This window comes from Aulonocara sp. 'chitande type north' Nkhata Bay, linkage group LG5 (genome assembly GCF_057382095.1).
Source record: "Aulonocara sp. 'chitande type north' Nkhata Bay isolate Kocher_YH1m ecotype deep benthic linkage group LG5, A_spYH_male_GT1.1, whole genome shotgun sequence".
Lineage (NCBI taxonomy): Eukaryota > Metazoa > Chordata > Actinopteri > Cichliformes > Cichlidae > Aulonocara > Aulonocara sp. 'chitande type north' Nkhata Bay.
The window spans coordinates 42,076,381-42,095,496 of NC_141348.1; the positions used below are offsets into that span (position 1 = coordinate 42,076,381).

At 39.1% G+C, this 19,116-nt stretch overlaps 2 protein-coding genes across 2 annotated transcripts; both read right to left on the bottom strand.

Annotated features, from left to right (window-relative positions):
- Positions 1-6,116: 6,116 nt before the first annotated feature.
- Positions 6,117-7,077, bottom strand: LOC147331392 (odorant receptor 131-2-like). Its single transcript, XM_086294343.1, has one exon. It carries the CDS (start codon positions 7,075-7,077, stop codon positions 6,241-6,243), a length of 837 nt encoding a protein of 278 aa, XP_086150469.1. The 3' UTR covers positions 6,117-6,240.
- Positions 7,078-12,582: 5,505 nt separating this feature from the next.
- On the bottom strand, positions 12,583-13,754 carry LOC147331393 (odorant receptor 131-2-like). Its single transcript, XM_086294345.1, has 2 exons — positions 13,599-13,754; positions 12,583-13,466 (listed from the first exon to the last, which is right to left on the bottom strand). The coding sequence occupies exons 1-2, from the start codon at positions 13,752-13,754 to the stop codon at positions 12,669-12,671; spliced, it is 954 nt and encodes a 317-aa protein (XP_086150471.1). The 3' UTR covers positions 12,583-12,668.
- Positions 13,755-19,116: the final 5,362 nt, after the last annotated feature.

Consider the following 19,116-nt stretch of genomic DNA (forward strand, 5'->3'; position numbering starts at 1 on the left):
TGGGCTGATTGGGGCTGGAGAAATGTAAAAACAAAGAATTACCAGCTTTTTTTTTTTTTTTTACCTTATTTTTGTTTTTAAGAAAAAATCTGAGCCACATCTGAGGATATTCGTTTAAAATTTTGATAGAACAGTAGCAGTATAATGTCCTGTATATCAGGCCCTTGCAGAGCAAAATTGAGTATTTTGGTCTAAATAACCCAAAATGTGATGTCCACATATGTGGACGGAGGTAAAAAGTAGAATGGGAGGCAAGTCCTTCAGCTTTCAGGCCCCTCTTCTGTGGAACCAGCTTCCAGTTGGGATTCAGTAGACAGAGACCCACTCCTGACGTTATTCATCAGCATGTCACTTCTCAGGGAATATATAACAGAGAAAACTTTAATACTGACATTGTTTGTCCTCTCATAAATATTATTATCACAAAACAATCTATGGCTTTTAAATCAATTTACAAATATAATTTTGATAATATGTTTATTACATAGTTTTGTCTTACATTGTAATGCCTACCATAAACTAGTTTTCTCATTTTCTGGTGATTGATGATGACCATTATTTTAAATGCATCACACTTCTTATGGACCATGTCCATCCATCCTCTCATCCTATTCAGGATCATGGGGCGTTGGAGCCTATCCCAGCTGTCTTCAGGGCAGGGTACACCCTGAACAGGCCACCAGTCTGTTACAGGGCTAACACGCAGAGACAGACAACACTCACATTAGTGCAAAAGGTTGCCCTATTTCCAATTTCGAATCAATTAACACTAAAACAGGGACACACAGGGAAAACATGAAAACTCCACACAGATGTTAGAACTGAACTCAGGACTTTCTTGCTGTGAGGTAACAATGCTAACCACTAAACTACCATGCTGCCATGTGCTGCCACCATGCTACCGTATCATTTTTTTAAACTTACTCATTTATCGGCATAGGGGAAAACAAAGGGAGAAAAATGGTACACCATAGACTAAACACTAAATTGAAGCTGCTAATTTAACCTTGGTCTTCAGTTGTTATTTTCAACATGTCTGCTATCGCCCTGTAGCCCTCACCTCAGTAGTGATGAAGTGTTTTGAACGCCTGGTCAGAGACTTCATCATTTCTTCACTACCAGACACACTGGACCCACTACAGTTCGCTTACCGTCCAAATCGTTCCACAGACGATGCCATCTCTCATCTCCTCCACACATCACTCACTCACTTGGACACTAGAAGGGGGAATTATGTTAAAATGCTCTTCATAGACTACAGCTCTGCATTTAACACCATAATTCCCTCCACACTCACCACCAAGCTGGAGCTTCTGGGACTCAGCTCATCTATGTGTCAGTGGATCTCCAACTTCCTAACTGGCAGACCACAGGCAGTAAGGATGGGCGGACATGTCTCAGCCTCCACCACTCTCAGCACTGGAGCCCCCCAGGGGTGTGTTCTGAGCCCCCTGCTGTACTCTTTGTACACATATGACTGTGTGGCCACTACCAGCTCCACCACCATCATCAAGTTTGCTGACGACACCGTCGTGGTGGGCCTGATCTCTGATAACAACGAGACGGCCTACCTGAAGGAGATTAGGAATCTGGAGAACTGGTGCCAGAGGAACAACCTCCTTCTAAACGTCAGTAAGACAAAGGAGCTGATAGTGGACTTCAGCACTAAGCAGGAGAGGAACTACCAGACCCCCGTCATCAACGAGTGCCCAGTGGAGAGAGTGGACAGCTTCAAATACCTCGGAGTTCACATCACGCAGGACCTGTCATGGTCCTGTCACATCAACTCCGTGGTGAAAAAGGCCCGTCAGCGTCTCTACCACCTCAGACGCTTGAGAGACTTCCAACTGCCCTCCAAGGTGCTCAGGAACTTTTACTCGTGCACCATAGAGAGCATCCTGACGGGAAACATCTTAACCTGGTTCGGGAACAGCACCATGCAGGACAGACGAGCTCTACAGAGGGTTGTGCGGTCAGCTGAGCGCACCATCCGCTCCGAGCTCCCTGACCTGCACTCAATCTACAGCAGGCGGTGCCGGACCAAGGCCAGGAAGATCGTGAAGGACCTCAGCCATCCCAACAACAGACTGTTCTCTCTGTTGAGGTCAGGAAAGCGATTCCGCTCCCTGAAGACCAACACAGAGAGACTGAGGAGGAGCTTCTTCCCGCAGGCGATACGGTCTCTCAATCACACCACCACACAGTACTGACCCACACATACAGTTCTTACACACACACTGGACTTTCTGGACATTGTTTTCACTTCATTACTTAAATCACTGCTGCTGTTATTGTGTATATATTTATTTATACTTCTTGTGTATTTTGTTCATACATTCTTATATAGTTCTATATTGTGTATTTTGTTGTACAGTTATTTTATTTTCAATTTAATTTATATATTTTATCTTATTCTTTCCCAGTGTGTTGTACAGTTATTTCATTTTTAACCTTAATTTATATTTTATTCCTTCCTAGTTAAATTTACCCTTTTTAATTTTTCATATTTATTTCCTATCTTATTCATAGCCTTTTCCTTTTTTGTTTTCTTTAGGTCACGAGCAGTTGTCCAAGCATTTCACTACATATCGTACTGTGTATGACTGTGTACGTGACAAATAAAAATTTGAATTTGAATTTGAATTTGCTGTTAGAAACATCTTCTATTCTCGCTCAAGCTCGATTTGTAAGTGATTTTATATGCATATATTTTTAAGTTCACACATATAACTCTCATTTCATAAGAGTAAATAGAAGAAGATCCAGACAATGTTTATTTCTAAACATGAAGTTATAACTGAAGTAATAGTTGATATACAGACAAAATATTATATTATGAATTTATATGCAAGAAAACACAGAAGAGGCACTCACGTGGTTACCGTCTCACATGTCATACATCTGTCTAGTAGGTCAGCTACTAATACAGAGTAGTCAAGTAATAGCAAAGGCCTTTGTGTGTGTGAGAGAGTTTGGTGAGAGTGTAGTTTAGTGAAGGCCTCAAACTGTTGCCCCATTATGTGAGGTGTGACTCATGAACGCGTTTAGATAAAACTTAGCAACTTAACAAATTCACAAATGTGAATGAAAACATTTTAAATACTGCTTCAGCTCTTTACAATCCACTTTTTAGCATTAGGGTTAAAGGTTAGCATATTTTACTTGTGTTTACTAGTAAGATTTTTTTCTAATATTTAAATTTGTGATCGTGCTGGAGGTATTAAAGAGATTCTGTTGCAGTGGTTTGAATCCTATCTATCTCATAGAGTCCAATTTGTTCATGTATTTGCAGACTCCACTTCATACACTTAGGTTGATTATGGAGTTCCACAGGGTTCTGGGCTAGGACTAGTTCTGTTTACTTTATACATGATTATTTTAGGCAATGTCATTACAGGGCGTAGCATCTATTTCACTGCTATGCAGTTTATCTATGCATGAAGCCAGATAATGCACACCAATTTGTTAAACCTAAGGAATGGCCTAAAGACAAAATGACATGGATGGCCTCTCATTTTTTACTTCTAATTTCAGATGAAACTGGGGTTATTGTACTCAGGCCTAAAAATCTTGGAAATATGGTGTCTAACCAGATATCTACTCTGGATGGCATTACCTTGGTCTCCAGAGATACTGTGAGGAACTTTGGAGTCATTTTTGACCACGAAATGTCCTTCAATGCACATATTAAACAATGTGTACCGTCCCTTCCTGAGCCTGGTTCTGCTGGAGGTTTCTTCCTGTTGCTAGCTCATAGGGGGTCATATGATTTGTGGGGTTTGCTCTGTTGTCTTTTTATTATTGTAGAGTGTTTACATTAGAATTCAAAGCACCTTGAGGCAAAATTGAATTGAATTAAATGTACGCAAAAGGGGGCAAACTATTTTTCACACCACTGCAATTATCAGTTAACATAAGGGTCATTCCATTTCAAATCATCAAATTTTCAGAACAATTTCTGCACAATCATTTCTGATGGGTTTAAAAAAATTACATTCAAAATTTTGGACATATGTAATATTTGCTATGAAACTATAGCTTCATACTTAAATTATTTTTAAAGATATATGTTCTTGAAAATAATTTTTGGTCAACACACTTGCAGCATGTTATGTTTTTCACTTTGGAATCTGAGATCATGTTTGAACAGTATTATATCAAAATCTATTAAAGACTATAGTGATGGGATTTCCAGCTCTTTTTAGAGAACCGGCTCTTTCGGCTCGGCTCACTAAAAAGAGCCAGCTCATATATATGTATATATATATATATATGTATATATATATATATATATATATATATATATATATATATATATATATATATATATATATATATATGTATATACATATACATATACATATATATATATATATATATATATATATATATATATATACATATACATATATATATATATATATATATATACACATATATATATATATATATATATATATATATATATATATATATATATATATATATATACATATGTATGTATACCACTCATATATATTCAAATGATTTAAAAAAAAATGTTCATTTACCTGTTACTACCACACACCAAATCCGGTCGTTGGTACTTGCTGGCTTGGGTAGCCACTAGGTAACAAAAGCTCAACACTTCGCCTGCATCCTGGAGCACTTCTGTTGTGCTTTGTACGTGTTTTGGAGTTTTTACATGTTTTGGAGTTTTTACATGTTTTGGAGTTTTTACATGTTTTGGAGTTTGTATGTGTTTTGTCTGTAGGGGCCACCGTAAATCTACTTTTTATTTATTCTCTCCACATAAAATGTAATAAATAAATCATATATTACAAAAACCAACTATTCGCAGTTCAACTTTTAGCTATTTAAATTTTCAGCTTTTTCCTTTTAAACAAATTTTAAGTAAAACAACACAAAACACTGCAAACCACAACACAATTACATATAAATGAAAATATGAAAACAAAAAGAAGATGCACATTCTCTGTCATATGGGCCTGCATGAATAAACTTTGTGAATCCTTTAACATCCACAACTGTATTTACTATACCTTTCTAATGTGACATTGTTGTCCCTGGCTCTCTCTCTCTTCCTCCCGCTCTGTTCCTGTGCTACTGCGAGTGTAAATTCCGCCCCTCCCCCCTCTTCCCAGCACAAAGCACAAGGCTCATGTGCTGAGTGAAGCGGGAAAAAAGAGTGAGAGAGAGAGAGAGAGGGTGAGAGAAAGAAAAAAAAAACCCCCACGGCTGGCGATAAGGAGCCGGCTCGTGTCGTTCACTTCAAAGATCCGGCTCTAAGAGCCACTTCGTTCGCGACCGACACAGCATCCATAATTTAAGACAAATGTATTATTATTACCATATTATTCCATTTGAGCACACATAAATAAAAAAACATAAACTATTCTTAAATACAGTGGAACCCCGACTTACGAATACCCCATGTCACGAAAAATTCAAGTATGATACCAAATAACACAAGTAACAAAACTGAAAAGCTGGATCAGATCACTGACAATGAGCCAGTCCATTCAGATCAGTTCAGTGGTGTTCTGCATTCACTTCATCACTGCAAGTTCAAGCACTAATGTAGCTTACAGGAAGCCAAAAGCAATAATTACTAATTAACAGTACTATATAAAGTATCCTGCTCTGCAATTTCAAAATTTCCCTCCACATAAACCACCACATAAAATCCATTAGTGAGCCAATGGTAGCAAAATGTTTGCAGGAAAAAGACTCATTTGATTATTTTCCCATCATGCACATAATTGGAGAACCTGTTTTACATAAGTAACAACAAAACTGTTATACCATTTTTCAATTTAGCACAGTAATGCTTTATGGAAAAACGGACTGTCAATGAAGTAGCATCTTACTTTGGAACATATTACACTAAACACTGAGCACCTAAAATGAATCCAATAACACCAAATTCTGAAAACTCATGAAAATATGTTTTTATTTGCTGTAGGTTAGGTTACTGCAGTTTTCTCCTTTGTGATACAAACAGGAAGTTACAGTATTTCTGCCTACAGCTTCAAAATGCAGAGACTAACAGAACACTGTTTCACTGTGAATGAGAGTTTAGAAAGATCAAAAAAATTGTAAGTCAGGATGATATGAGAAACATAAAGTGAATTTCACTACTCCCATTACTTATACTTAGCCTGTATCTAAAAGAAAATGGTAATAAAATTAAGAGAAATTGATAAATGTGTAACGTCAACAATGTCTGTCTTGTCTGGGTTACCTGTGTACAAAAGCATTAGCATTTTTTGTATGAAACAAGTATTTTTTCAGGTACTTTCTGAACATCTTATCTCGTATCCCATAAATAATTGGACTGATGATTCGAGGCAGAACATGTATTAGTATTGAGACTGTGTAGCGGATAGTCAGTACTCCACTTGGAAACAAGGATGTCAAACCATTCAGCAGCAAATCATACACGTAGTTGAGCATGCACAGCAGCAGCTGGAAGCCGTGCAGCAGTACAGTGTTTCTTGCTTTCCTGGCGTTTGCAGCAGCTGCCTGTGCAGCGAAAAGAATTCTGAAATATGTGTAGACAAGGATGAGCCAAACAATAACCAGAAATACAATGTTGGATATATCTCTCTTCTTTTCTAGCTCAGGAGGTCTGAAAGTTGTTTTCCAAAGGCAGAAGACTCTTGAATGAAAGAAATCTCTGGATTCTGTGGCCAAGATGGTGAATAAATCTGGCAGAATTGTAAGTGAACTTAGCACCCATATCACTGTGATCACAACGGTTACATTTTTGACTGTACAGATCTGTGAGTGCTGGAGAGGGAAGCATATGGCAACATAACACTCTACTGCCATCACAGCGAGGGTCATTGGAGTGTTAAGGGTGGAAATTATCGCAATCACTAGCAAAATAATACAGAAGGGCACATGAAGAGTGAAAATGGTGTAACTGAGAACTTGAAAGAGGGTGAACATGATGAGCAGGAGGATATCATTGATTACCAGATGAATGTACAGGATGTAACGAGGATTTGTGTTGAAAACCTGAAGAGAAGGACAGGATTTAGAAGATGAAAGGTGAATTATTCCACTAAACATTGAACGGTGGATAAAAAACAACTGCTCCAGTGACCAAACTTGGACGTCCAAAAATATCACTTAAAAGACGTCACTCCAACGTCTCTTTGCGCGATGGAATGTTCACCGTGCAGAATATATCACATTCTGTCGTCTAGTATGTAGTTCTAAATGGATGTAATAAATAGATGCAAAATTTATGAGCAGGATACAGACCTCATGTTTTTTGAATGTGTGCAGCAAGGTGCCGTTGACATAGATGATGGCGATACTGAGGACCACAGTTATCACATTCTTGACAATAGCTATGTTTAACGGGTCCCGATACATAACTGTTGTCAAATTCATGGCAGCATTTGAAAGGTTCTTGAGTTGGCCAAAAAACCTGTAGACATCATTGATTGTTATGGCAGGTTGTAACACAGAAGGTGTTAACTTTAAAAACACGGCAAAGTGTTGATATCTATGAGCATTCCTTATCTGATTAATAATAATCTTAGAAATCTTAAATATTCTGCAACACTATTACACCAACCATAAAACACCATATCCAAGCATGAAAAATTATTCATTTTGCTTAAGCAAATAATTTACATTTCAGAAAATGCATTTTCTGCAATGTAATCCACCATAAATTATTTATTCTCATCAATTTTATAAAGTTCAAGAACCTTTCTGCTCCAGTTTACAACAAACTATGCTTTTCTGCACTAAACTCTGCTTTAGTTAAGTGTGAACTGCAATAAGACATTTTCATTAAAGAAAAAACTCCACATGTTTGTCCTATAACATTAACTTAGTCACAACGAGCTGGATAATAGTAGCATTCTCATTCAAAGCAGTAACTTAAATCATAGTTGATAATTGCGCCTGGTTGTGTTACAATCAGAGTTATTATATAGCTGATCACATAAAATAAAATATACTACACTAAATGATTCAATACAATACAAATCTCAAAGAATATATAAATTGTTTTTATAAACAACCCCACCCACCAAAGAATAGGTGCTCACCTGGTTATGGTTGACTTCTGTCTTGTAGCACTTGCCAGTGATTGATAATTTATAATAGTGGTTATATGCAAATGACGTCAGGTGTGTCTATACTGTATGTGTGAGAGAGGGAGACAGTGCCTAAATGTTTGTGAGTAGTAGGAGTGCTCGTACCCATTAGTGCATGCACGTGTGTATTAGGCACTTTTGCTAGCTCACAGAGAAGAGACAAGAATCTCTGCAAATGTGTCAATATCATGCTTTGTCTTATGGTCCATCTCCTTAGGTTGACATGACACCAACACATGCTCTAGTGTCTTTGTTTAAAGTTTGAAAAGTCAGAGGATATTGTCAGCATTTAGGCTACAACATCCACTAACCCCAGCTCTCCAGAAACATCTGAAACATCTCTCTGTATTATATGTGTATCAGGGCCCTAGGCCATGTGCATGCATTAAAGGACTCCATTCAAAAGGCCTGCTCATTAAGGGCCTTAATACCCATTATTTTTTGTCTTTTACATCAGTATGACAAAACATAGTTAGATTTTCTTTAGAACATGCTGTTACGGTTCGGCGTTGGCAGTGTATTGTTTTAGGCGTTTTGTTTTGGCGTGACTGTTATGTGTTTCCTGTTTTACTTTGAAAGTCTGTGTTATCTTAGTGTGTTCAGTATACGTTTCCCTGTCTCGTCAGTTCAGCGTTGCCCCAGCTGTGTTTCCCTCTTGTTGTCCATTTCCTGATTGCTCCTTCTAGGTATTTAAACCCTGTGTTTCAGTGTGTCAGGGTCGCGATCTTCCCCCCGTTGTAAATAGTTTGGTGTTTTGCTGTAAATAAATGTCCTATTTTTCTTTAATGTAAATAGTTGTCGATACTTTCATTTTGGGATTTTTTTTTTGTGGTGAACCGTAGTAGTTTTTATTTTTTTCCCCTTATTTTTATTTTCCTGCGTTGCATGCCGGTTGCCTAGGCCGGGGTGTAACATATGGGGGCTCGTCCGGGATTGCCTTCGCTGGGGGGTCCGGGGACCGCCCCAGCCTTTGTCGTCTGCTGGAGGGTCCGTGGGACCGCTCCAGCCTTCATCCGCCTTCGCTGGAGGGTCCGAGGGATCGCTCCAGCCTTCGTCGTCTGCTGGAGGGTCGGTGGGGCCGCTCCAGCCTCCATCAGCTTCGTCTGCCTTCATCCGCCTTCGCTGGGGGGAGGGTCCGTGGGACCGCCCCAGCCTTTGTCGTCGCTGGAGGGTCCGTGGTGGCTTTTTGATGGGCGGAGCCATGCAATCATGCATGGACTGATTTGAGTGTTCACAACTCAGAAGTCCAAGCACATCTTTGCAGGAGGTCTCCTCTCTACAGGAGCTCACTCCAATATCTTTAGGGGAGAGATATTGGAGAGGTGGAGAATGACTCAAACTGGGTGTCTATTGTCTTGTGCAGTCTGGGAGAAGATTGGACGATGAGGTGGGTGCAGTTTTCTCTGCGGTGGGGTCAGGTGGGCTGCCCCGGACTCTGTGGGGCGGGGTGGTGCTGCTGCTGTGGGCCCCGGTCTGGATGGGCCTAGGCCACATTGCCCTGGTGGGTTCCAGAGTGTTGGGATACCTCCTGGGGTCAGCGGGGGAGCTGGCCCCAGGAGCTGGCCCCTTTCTTCCCTCCCCATCCTCAGCTGCCTCCTTCTTCCCGCTCCACCACACCCACACACACACCTGCACCCCAAGCAGGTGTGTCACCTGCTTGGGGTGCAGGTGTGTCACCAGGGTGCAGGGGAGGCACTCCCCCTCTGTCCCCTTCTGGCTGCCTGTGCCTAAATTTTATTCTGCAACCTAGACATCCACATTACTCACACTCTCATAACACATACATGTAGGGACGTGGGGGTGGGCACGTTATACAGCGTCCAGAGGATGGTCTGTGTATTCAAACCCACCTCTGACGCTGGTGCCCTATCCTCAATTTTAAATGCATATAGACACTGAGGGTTATCGGTAGGAGCCGTGCTGCTCTCTGGCAGGAAGAAAAATGCTTCCTGCCAGAGCAAAATGAGTATGTTTGGGGAGTGTGAATGTGTGTACAGTGTCTATTTGTGTCTGTCTACACATCGGGTGAGTGTCAAGTATTTGTTTGTGTATATGGGGGTGGGAATGCATGTTTGTGTCTGCGTGCGCCTGTTCATCTGTGTCTATATGTCAGCTTGGGTCTTAGACTCCACGCTGTTGTCAGCGTTTGACATGATATGTTGGCGCATGTGTTGTGTCTGTGTATATGAGTTTTAAAGCATGAGTGTGTGTGTGTAAACTACAGTGCTATTTAATTTAGAGACAGATACCATGAGCATGTGACTGCTGATCATCCAAACCTCCCCCCTCCAAACTCTGTGTCTTTAGCTCTCTTCCACTAGTACGTATTTGGCTTCACTCAAAGTGACTCAACTCATCTATTACAATCGTGTACCACTTAATATGAGTGGTGTTGTTATAGCAATGTGGCTGAAAGTCTGTGACATCATTTGTACGCAAAACAAATGCCACAACAAAGGAGGATGTCGAGGTGATGGTATACCTGCTGCTCGGTGTATGGCATGTTGTTTTCTGTGCAGACATTTCCCTTAATGGCTGCACCAATGGTTTTAAAAATAGCGGTTTGGATTTTTGTGAAGGAGACACCGTCATGACTCATTGAGTGCCACCACTAGCCGATTGGTGGCATACAGTCGGTTGACATCACATTTTTCTTGGAACCCTGACGGAGTAATTACCTGGTACCAGGAACTATCACCTAATGGAAAGCACTAAAAACGTAGTCAAGCCGAGCTAAAATAAGCAGGTACAAGTGGAAAAGGCCTATAAAGTGCAGATAAAATTGAGAGGCAGACAATAGCCCCAACCACAAATCTCTGGCTAACACACCTGCTCCTGCAGGCCCTATTTCTATAGTGATGTACTGAGAACCGTAATCACTATAGGGTAATTAAAAAGGAGGGGCAGGTCACCGCGCAGCAGCTGTTTGAGTGATGTGGGGGAGGGTCAGGATGCAAAGGCTAGGAGCCAGCTGCAATTCATGGTTTGTTTTTATACCACTGTGTATTTAATCATTCTTTGTTAATTTTTGTCTCTTTTCCAGTGTTTTTTTGGTCCTGTCTCCTGCTCCTCCTGCCACCAGTAGATGTCAGCCATCTACTGGTCTTAGTAGATGGCTGCCCCTCCCTGAGTCTGCTGGAGGTTTTGTTTAAAGGGAGTTCTTCCTTCCCAGTGTCACCAGGTGGTTGCTAACAGGCTGCCATCTATTTGTTGGTGATTTTTCTCTGTTTTATTGTAGGGTTGCAATCTTGTAATAAAAAGCAGCTCGAGGTGTCGTTGCTTTGTCTGTTTTTATATAAATAAATATATTTAGCAGCATTTTGTCAATTCAAGAAAATGTTATTTACATAGTTGCAAAAGACAACCAAAATTGCATCAAGGCATTTTATGCTGTAAAGTAAAGAACCTACAATAATACATCAGTAAGCATGTATTTATGTTTTTTTACACACTGCTTCTGCATATTGGCATAATAAAAAAACAACAACTAACGACAATATGTCACGCTGTTTTCATGTCAGATTGCATTTGCTTATTTTAAAGACCTGCTAAAGGCCAGATTACTCTTTCCCCAAAAGGGAGGGAGTATGTAATCAAGTGCTACATCTTATGAAAGGAAATGAAGAGAGATGTTCATCACACATTATATTTTTCCAATACAACGCCCTACAAATTCTCAATGTCTGTATAAGGTTTTGCAAAATCACACACTGCATGAATTTAAGTATTTAAAGCTTATAGAAACCAAAGATTTAAGCCAGTTATGCTCCAATCAAATGGGTAAAGATATAAAATACACCTTTTAGTATCTGCTTCAAGGTCAGAGATCAAACATCACACAGTCACACAATTAGGAAAACACTAGTTTCCACTGGATCATCTCCAAACTTTAAAGTAGTATATTAGGCATTGTGAGACAAAGGAACTTTCTTTCTTTGAGCTTTTTAAAAAAAAAATTAATACACCATTATGTGATTCATAATGACACTAAACTATACTACATTATAAACTACAATATAGATAATGCTGACATCAACACAAAGAAGAACAAAAACAATGCAGATGAGATTTTGGGGGATTTCCATATTACCACTGCTGACATCAGCATTAGTTTTAGTATCGCCTGTTACTTACATATCATGTTTTGATACATAAAACCTTAGAATTGAAGGAGGATGCTCTTTTTTTTTTTTAAAGTGGACAAATATTTGCCAAAGAGTTAAAACAGTAAATTATCACTGGTAACAGTAACGTTTTTTTTTTCTTTCTTTTTTTTGTTGCTTTTTTAAAATTGTTTTTTTTTTTAAACTTAATTCAGATTCTATACAACGCTACTAACAAGAGCAAGGGTAATGTGTGATTTTCAAGACTGATGGTGATACCTATGTCTGAGCATTTAAAAAGCCAACATATCAACTAATATTTGGGGGTTTTTCTGGAACACAATGTGCACCCAGTGCATGTCCAGAGGATGAAATCCAGTTAACCTGATGATTAATTAATGTTTTTTACCAATACACCTAGCTGCCCTCTGCTAGATCAAGAATGTTATAGTCTAAAATCGGTCTCGTTACCCATTTTCATGGTACACAACAGATACTTTTTCAAATACTGTTTAAATGTCTTGTCTCGTAACCCATACACAATAGGGCTAACAAACCTGGGGACAATGTAGATTATGATATAGGAAATAAAAACAACTATTAGATACTGTTTAGGGAACCAGCGCACCAGAGCCTGCATTAATGCAGTTGCTATATAGGTTAGCATAGACAACAGAAGCTGAAAGCCATGGAGCAGGATTGTGTTTCTCGCCTTCTTCGACTCTCGCTTGGCTGATTTAGCTTTGTTAGCAGCAAAAAATATCCTGAAGTATGTGTACATGAAGGTGAGCAAAACTACAATTAGGAAAATTAAATATGAAACCTCTTTCTTTTTTACAATGATTGGATGCCGGAATAAGTTATCTCTCTCACATTGTATTGTGGAATAAAATAACTCCACTGGCTCTGTTGCCAGAATAATAACGATGTCGGACAAAGCTGAGACTGCACTCATGGCCCAGATCCAACCTATAGCCACGTATGTTCTTTTAGTGGTGCAGTACTCAGCGTGTTGCAGTGGTAAACAAATAGCAATGTAGCACTCTAGTGCCATGAGAGCTAAATTTATTGGAGTATTGAAGGTGGTGAAGATAGCCAAAGTGATAAGGAAGCAACAGAATGCAACATTAATTTGATAAAAGATATAAGTGAAAACAAATAGACTAATTGAAGAAGTGAGCTGGATCATGTCATTCACCACCAGGTGGATGAACAGGATGTAACGAGGATTCAAATAAAATATCTGAAAGACATGAAACACCTCATCTCACTTTTATTACTTTAATACATATATATTTCTTGTGTTAGCAATATTTAGGTATATTTTTCCAATAATGATAATTAAATAAAAACAACAATAACAATAAATACTGACCTGGTGTTTTCTGAAGGTGTGTATCAGTGTACCGTTAATATAGTTGATGGTAAAGCCGAGAGCCAGAACGATGACATTTTTGGCCACGGCTGCACTTGGCGAATCGCGATAGTTCAGACTGCTCGACGCATTGAGGGCATAAGATGAGGAATTCATAGAGATGCTTTTTCGGGATCCTTACAAAAGAGTAAAAGTAAGTCACACACACTTTATTGCCTAAATTATTCATTCAGCCATCCAAATAATTGAATTCAGATGATCCATGGCCACAGGTGTATAAAATCAAGCATCTAGGCATGCCGTCTGCTTCTACCAACATTTGTAAATCAATGGGTTGCTTTCAGGAGCTCAGTAAATTCCAGCTTGGTACCATGATAAGATGCCACCTGTGCAACAAACCCATTGGTGAAATTTCCTCAGTACTAAATATTCCACAATCAACTGTTAGTGGTGTTATAACAAAGTGGAAGTGACTGGGAATAACAGCAACTCAGCCACAAAGTCATGTAAAATTACAGAGAGGCATCCGGGGATGCTGAGGTGCTTAGTGAGCGATGCTGAGTGAACAAAGGTCACTAACCTTCTGCACAGTCGGCTACTACAGACCTCATGTGGCATTCAGATTAGCTCAAAAACAGTGTGTAGAGAGCTTCATGCAGTGGGTTTCCATGACTGAGCAACTGCATCCAAACCTTACACCTTCAAGTGCAATGCGAAGTGTTGGATGCAGTGATGTAAAAAACAACAATCATTTTACTTGAAGCAAAACAATGATCCTAAATACACAGCTAGGAAACGCTCAATTGTTTCAGAGAAAGAAAATAAAAGTTGTAGAGTGGCCCAGCCAGTCTCCAACTGAAACTCTGGAAAGAACTAAAGCTCCGAGTACATAGAAGGGGTCACACAACCTTCACACAAATAAGCTGCTTTGCTCGAGCTTTATGCATTAAAGAATCCTAAATACTGCACTATAATGAACTGATAGCAGCGACAAAGACAAAAAACTTTCCTACCTTAGACAGACCACTTCAGTCTCCACTTTGACCAGTTAGGAAACTGATGTGGAAATAATTTGTCTTTATATTAAGGAGTTTGATGCATGACTCCTGTTAAAGGTTAGAAATGATGTCACTGATACTGTTTCTCCTCATTGGTTAAACTTTGGCATCTTTTTTTTAAAAACATTTCTGTTCTGTAAACTAATACCAACCCCTGTTATATCCCTCTGGGTGTTATTACATTTAAAAAATATATCTAACATGAAAAAAACAACAAAACAAAAAGACATTTTCATTTATTGACAGTTAAAAACATTTCCTCTTTGTACTTTTTATCCTGGTGGGAGAAATGTGTGATATGGGAAGGTGTCAATTTGGCTTCAGTTTCAGAGCCCTTATAGCCTTCATAAGCACTCACTCAGTCACTGAACTCTTTAAAAGACATTACAAAAGATCTGAATTATTTACATAGAACAAATACTTAAATAGAATGTATTATAAAGCATCAATGGAAAATTCTCAAAATGGGGCAAAAGAAAAAGAAACAAAAAAAAAAATCAAGAGCAAATTAGCCTAACCTTAACACCAACAGACATAACCACACAGCAAAGTACCAAATGCCTCCTTTGACTTAAACTATGTTGCCAAATGTATTCCCTTGTCTGCACTTGTCACATGCATATGAGCTTGAGTGACATCCCATTCCTAATCCACAGAGTTTAACATGATGTCAGCCCACCCTTTGCAGCAAAACATCCTCAACACTACTGGGAAGGCTTTCCACAGGTTTAGGAGTGTTTATGGGAATTTTAGATCTTTCTTCCAGAAGTGCATTTGTGAGGTCAGACACAGATGTTGGATGAGAAGAATTGGAGCGGTGACTGCTCTAATTCATCCCAAAGGTGTTCTTTAGGTTGAGGTCAAGACTCGGTCAGGTCAGGGCCAAACTCCCTCTTATATGTCCTCATGGAGCTTGCTTTGTACACTGGTCTGCAGTCATGTTGGAACAAAAAGATGTATTCAAACTGTTCCACCTTCAAACTTTTAAATCTTCAAACTGTTCCCACAAAGCTGGGAGCAGTAAATTGTCCAAACGTCTTGGTATGCTGAACCATGAAAGGTTCCTTTCACTGGAACTAAGGGGCCCTTTCAAGAATGTGTTAACACGCCATTATGATTAGTGTGATTAAAATCTTTAACGCATTTAACCCAGTCATTCATTTAATCCAGTCATTCATTTAATCCAGTCATGAAATTTTCTCGCTATGAAATACTTCATAATCGACTATTAGTAGTGTTAAAAGTGGAAGTCATGTGAAACAACAGCAAATAAGTCATGAAGTGGTAGGCCGTAGTACAGAGGTCACCAACTTTCTGCAGTCAATCGCTACAGACTTCCAAACTTCGTGTAGTCTTCAGATTAGCTCAAGAACAAGTTTCCTAGCAGCTACATTAGTGCCTTACATCGCTAAGCTCAGTGATGTAAGGAAGTGTCAGATGTAGTGGTGTAAAATATCACAGCGCAGAGTGGACAAGCTTTGAACATACTGCCCGAAATGTAAGAAGTTATGACCTGCAGTCTATCTGGGTCAGATATAAACCAAGTTTAGGTGGAGTTTATTTTCGCTGTGCTGACTTTTTACAGTCAGTTACAATAACTCGTACTGCGTACTAGCTAGCATGACGGAGTTTCTATACAGCTGGGTGCTATGATGTCACTGATAGTGAACTCTGTTTTATTCATAAGGTTAGTTAGTAGAGTTGCCAAACGTCCGGTAAAAAATGGAATTGTTCCGTATTCAGAGAAAATGTTACGCGTTTCAAATTCATTCATTCATTCATTCATTCATTCATTCATTCATTCATTTATTTGTTCATTTCAGGCACAACAAAAATACATATATTGAACATAAAGTGCACAAAACAAAAAACAAAAATTACCTGACAAGGAGTGGGACGAAGAAAACTTATTAAATCCCACCCCTATACTCACTCATCAACAAAAAACAATAAGCTTCCCGCAGCTACGCTCATCGTTGCAACCAAATAAACCATCAACAGCCCCGGGCACATGCAAGCATCTCAACGGCAGCTCGCAACAACAAATAGAACCTTCATAACTGAATACAGAATATATATTAATTATAAATTGCGTTACCACAGGTAACAAGCAATACTAATTACATAGTGACAAACACACATACATATACATGTACATGTACATACATACGCACACACTTTCTTTTTTTTTGGAATCCATACCAGCAATGGTAAGAGAACAGACATTACAGAGCACACTAAAACCATCATTGAGTATACTGTGACCAGACCAACTGTTTGTAGAGAAATTAAAATCTATGAATATTTTTGCATTGTTTCAATTGTAAACTCAGACTGTTCCAGAGTTTCACACCACATACAGACACACAAAAACCTTTACGGGTTGTTCGAGTTCTGGGTAATTTGAATTCTCCAAAGCCTCTCACATTATAAACCCTTTCTCGAATTTCAAATATAGTTTGTAAATTTGCAGGGAGAAATTTATTAAAGGCTTTGTATAAGATTATAGATGTATTGTAATTAACCAGATCCTGGAATTGAAGTAACTTTGCCTGAAGAAAGAGTTTGTGAGTATGATCTAGATAACCAGCCTTGTGAATAATACGCAGTGCTCGTTTCTATACTGTGACTAATGGATTAGTTGTATTTTTATATGTGTTTCCCCACACTTCCACACAATATATAAAATATGGAAGAACCAGGGTACAGTACAGAGTACGAAGTGCATCTTTATCAAGGTATGGTTTCACTTTGTTCAAAACTGCGATGCTTCTGGAAATTTTGTTTTTTATGTGTCTGACGTGGGGTTTCCATGAAATTTTGTTATCAATTACAACTCCCAAAAATTTGTTTTCACTCACATTATCAATTGGTACACCTTCAATGATAATTGTTAATTCTATATTATATTTTAAATTACCGAAAAACATTGCTTTAGTTTTATTTATATTTAATGATATTTAATAAAGACTTAAAACTGGCACTGATGTAGCCTGTCTAATATGGAGAGGAAGGTTATTCCAAAGCATCGGCGCTGCAACAGAGAACGTTCGGTCTCCTCCAAGTTTCAGCCAAGACTTTGGGGCCGAAAGCAGCAACTGCTCAGCTGACCGAAGGGAACGAGTGGGGACGTGGGGCTTCAACAAGTCAGACAAATAAACAGGTGCCAGACCATTTAGAGGTTTAAAAACCAATAAAAGGACTTTAAAACGGGTCCTAAATTCATAATTCCTCACCTATGACGTGTTTTCAGTTTTGCTCATCATTGAGTGTTTTTTAGGTCTTAATCTCTTAAACTTATACTTTCTTTTAAATTCTTATTTGTTTTGTTTCTTCCCCACATGCAGTGGGTTTTTGTCAGGGCTCTGTGTGCGGGCAGGCGGAGATGAGGATTCAAATGCAGGACTCGGAAGACGGAATGCAACTCAAAAACCTCAGCTTTATTGCTGGCAAGAAAACAAAACATGAAGTGAGGCCTGAACACTGAGACCAAAAAACACACAGGCATAATCTGATGGTACAACGCGACACCGAGCATGGGAAAACACAGGGCTTTTATACACACAGGGTAGCAACGGGGGAATCGGCAACAGGAGGGAGACACAGCTGGGAGAGATCAGGGCTAACGAGACAGAGGGAACAAAGTTGCACACATTAACATAAGACAAAGACTTTCACAATAAAACAGGAAACATGAATCACAACTCAGAGACACGGACTCAACACAGAGAGACAGAAAATGACACATGGAACTGAACTATACATGAAACCACAATTCCTAAAACATGGATAACAGAAACATGAAACTCTAATAATAATACTAATCACAACCACAACAAGAGAACAAGAAAACAATCCATGATACAAAATTAAACCAAAACATAATAAACTCAAAATACCGTGAACAAGAACCGTGACAGTACCCCCCCTCTAAGGGCTGGTTCCCTACAGCCCTAAACAAAAAAGCACATCACAAAACCCCCAGCTAACGAAACTCGAGGCTGGCTGGGTTCTCTTGTGATTCCTGGAGTATTTTAACCTCCAAGGCATGCATTTTTAATTTCTCTTTGATATTTGGGCTGATTGGAGCCGGAGAAATGTATAAACAAAGAATTACCAGCTTTATTTTTTTTCTACCTTATTTTTGTTTTTAAGAAATAATATGAGCCACATCTGAGGATATTTGTTTAAAATTTTGATAGAACAGTAGCAGTATAATGTCCTGGATATCAGGCCCTTGCAGAGCAAAATTGAGGATTTTGGTCTAAATCTAAATAACCCAAAATGTGATGTCCACATATGTGGACGGAGGTAAAAATTAGAATGGGAGGCAGAGCCTTCAGCTTTCAGGCCCCTCTTCTGTGGAACCAGCTTCCAGTTGGGATTCAGAAGTCAGAGACACACTCCTGACCAGTGTTGGTCAAGTTACTTGAAAAAAGTAATCAGTAACTAATTACTGA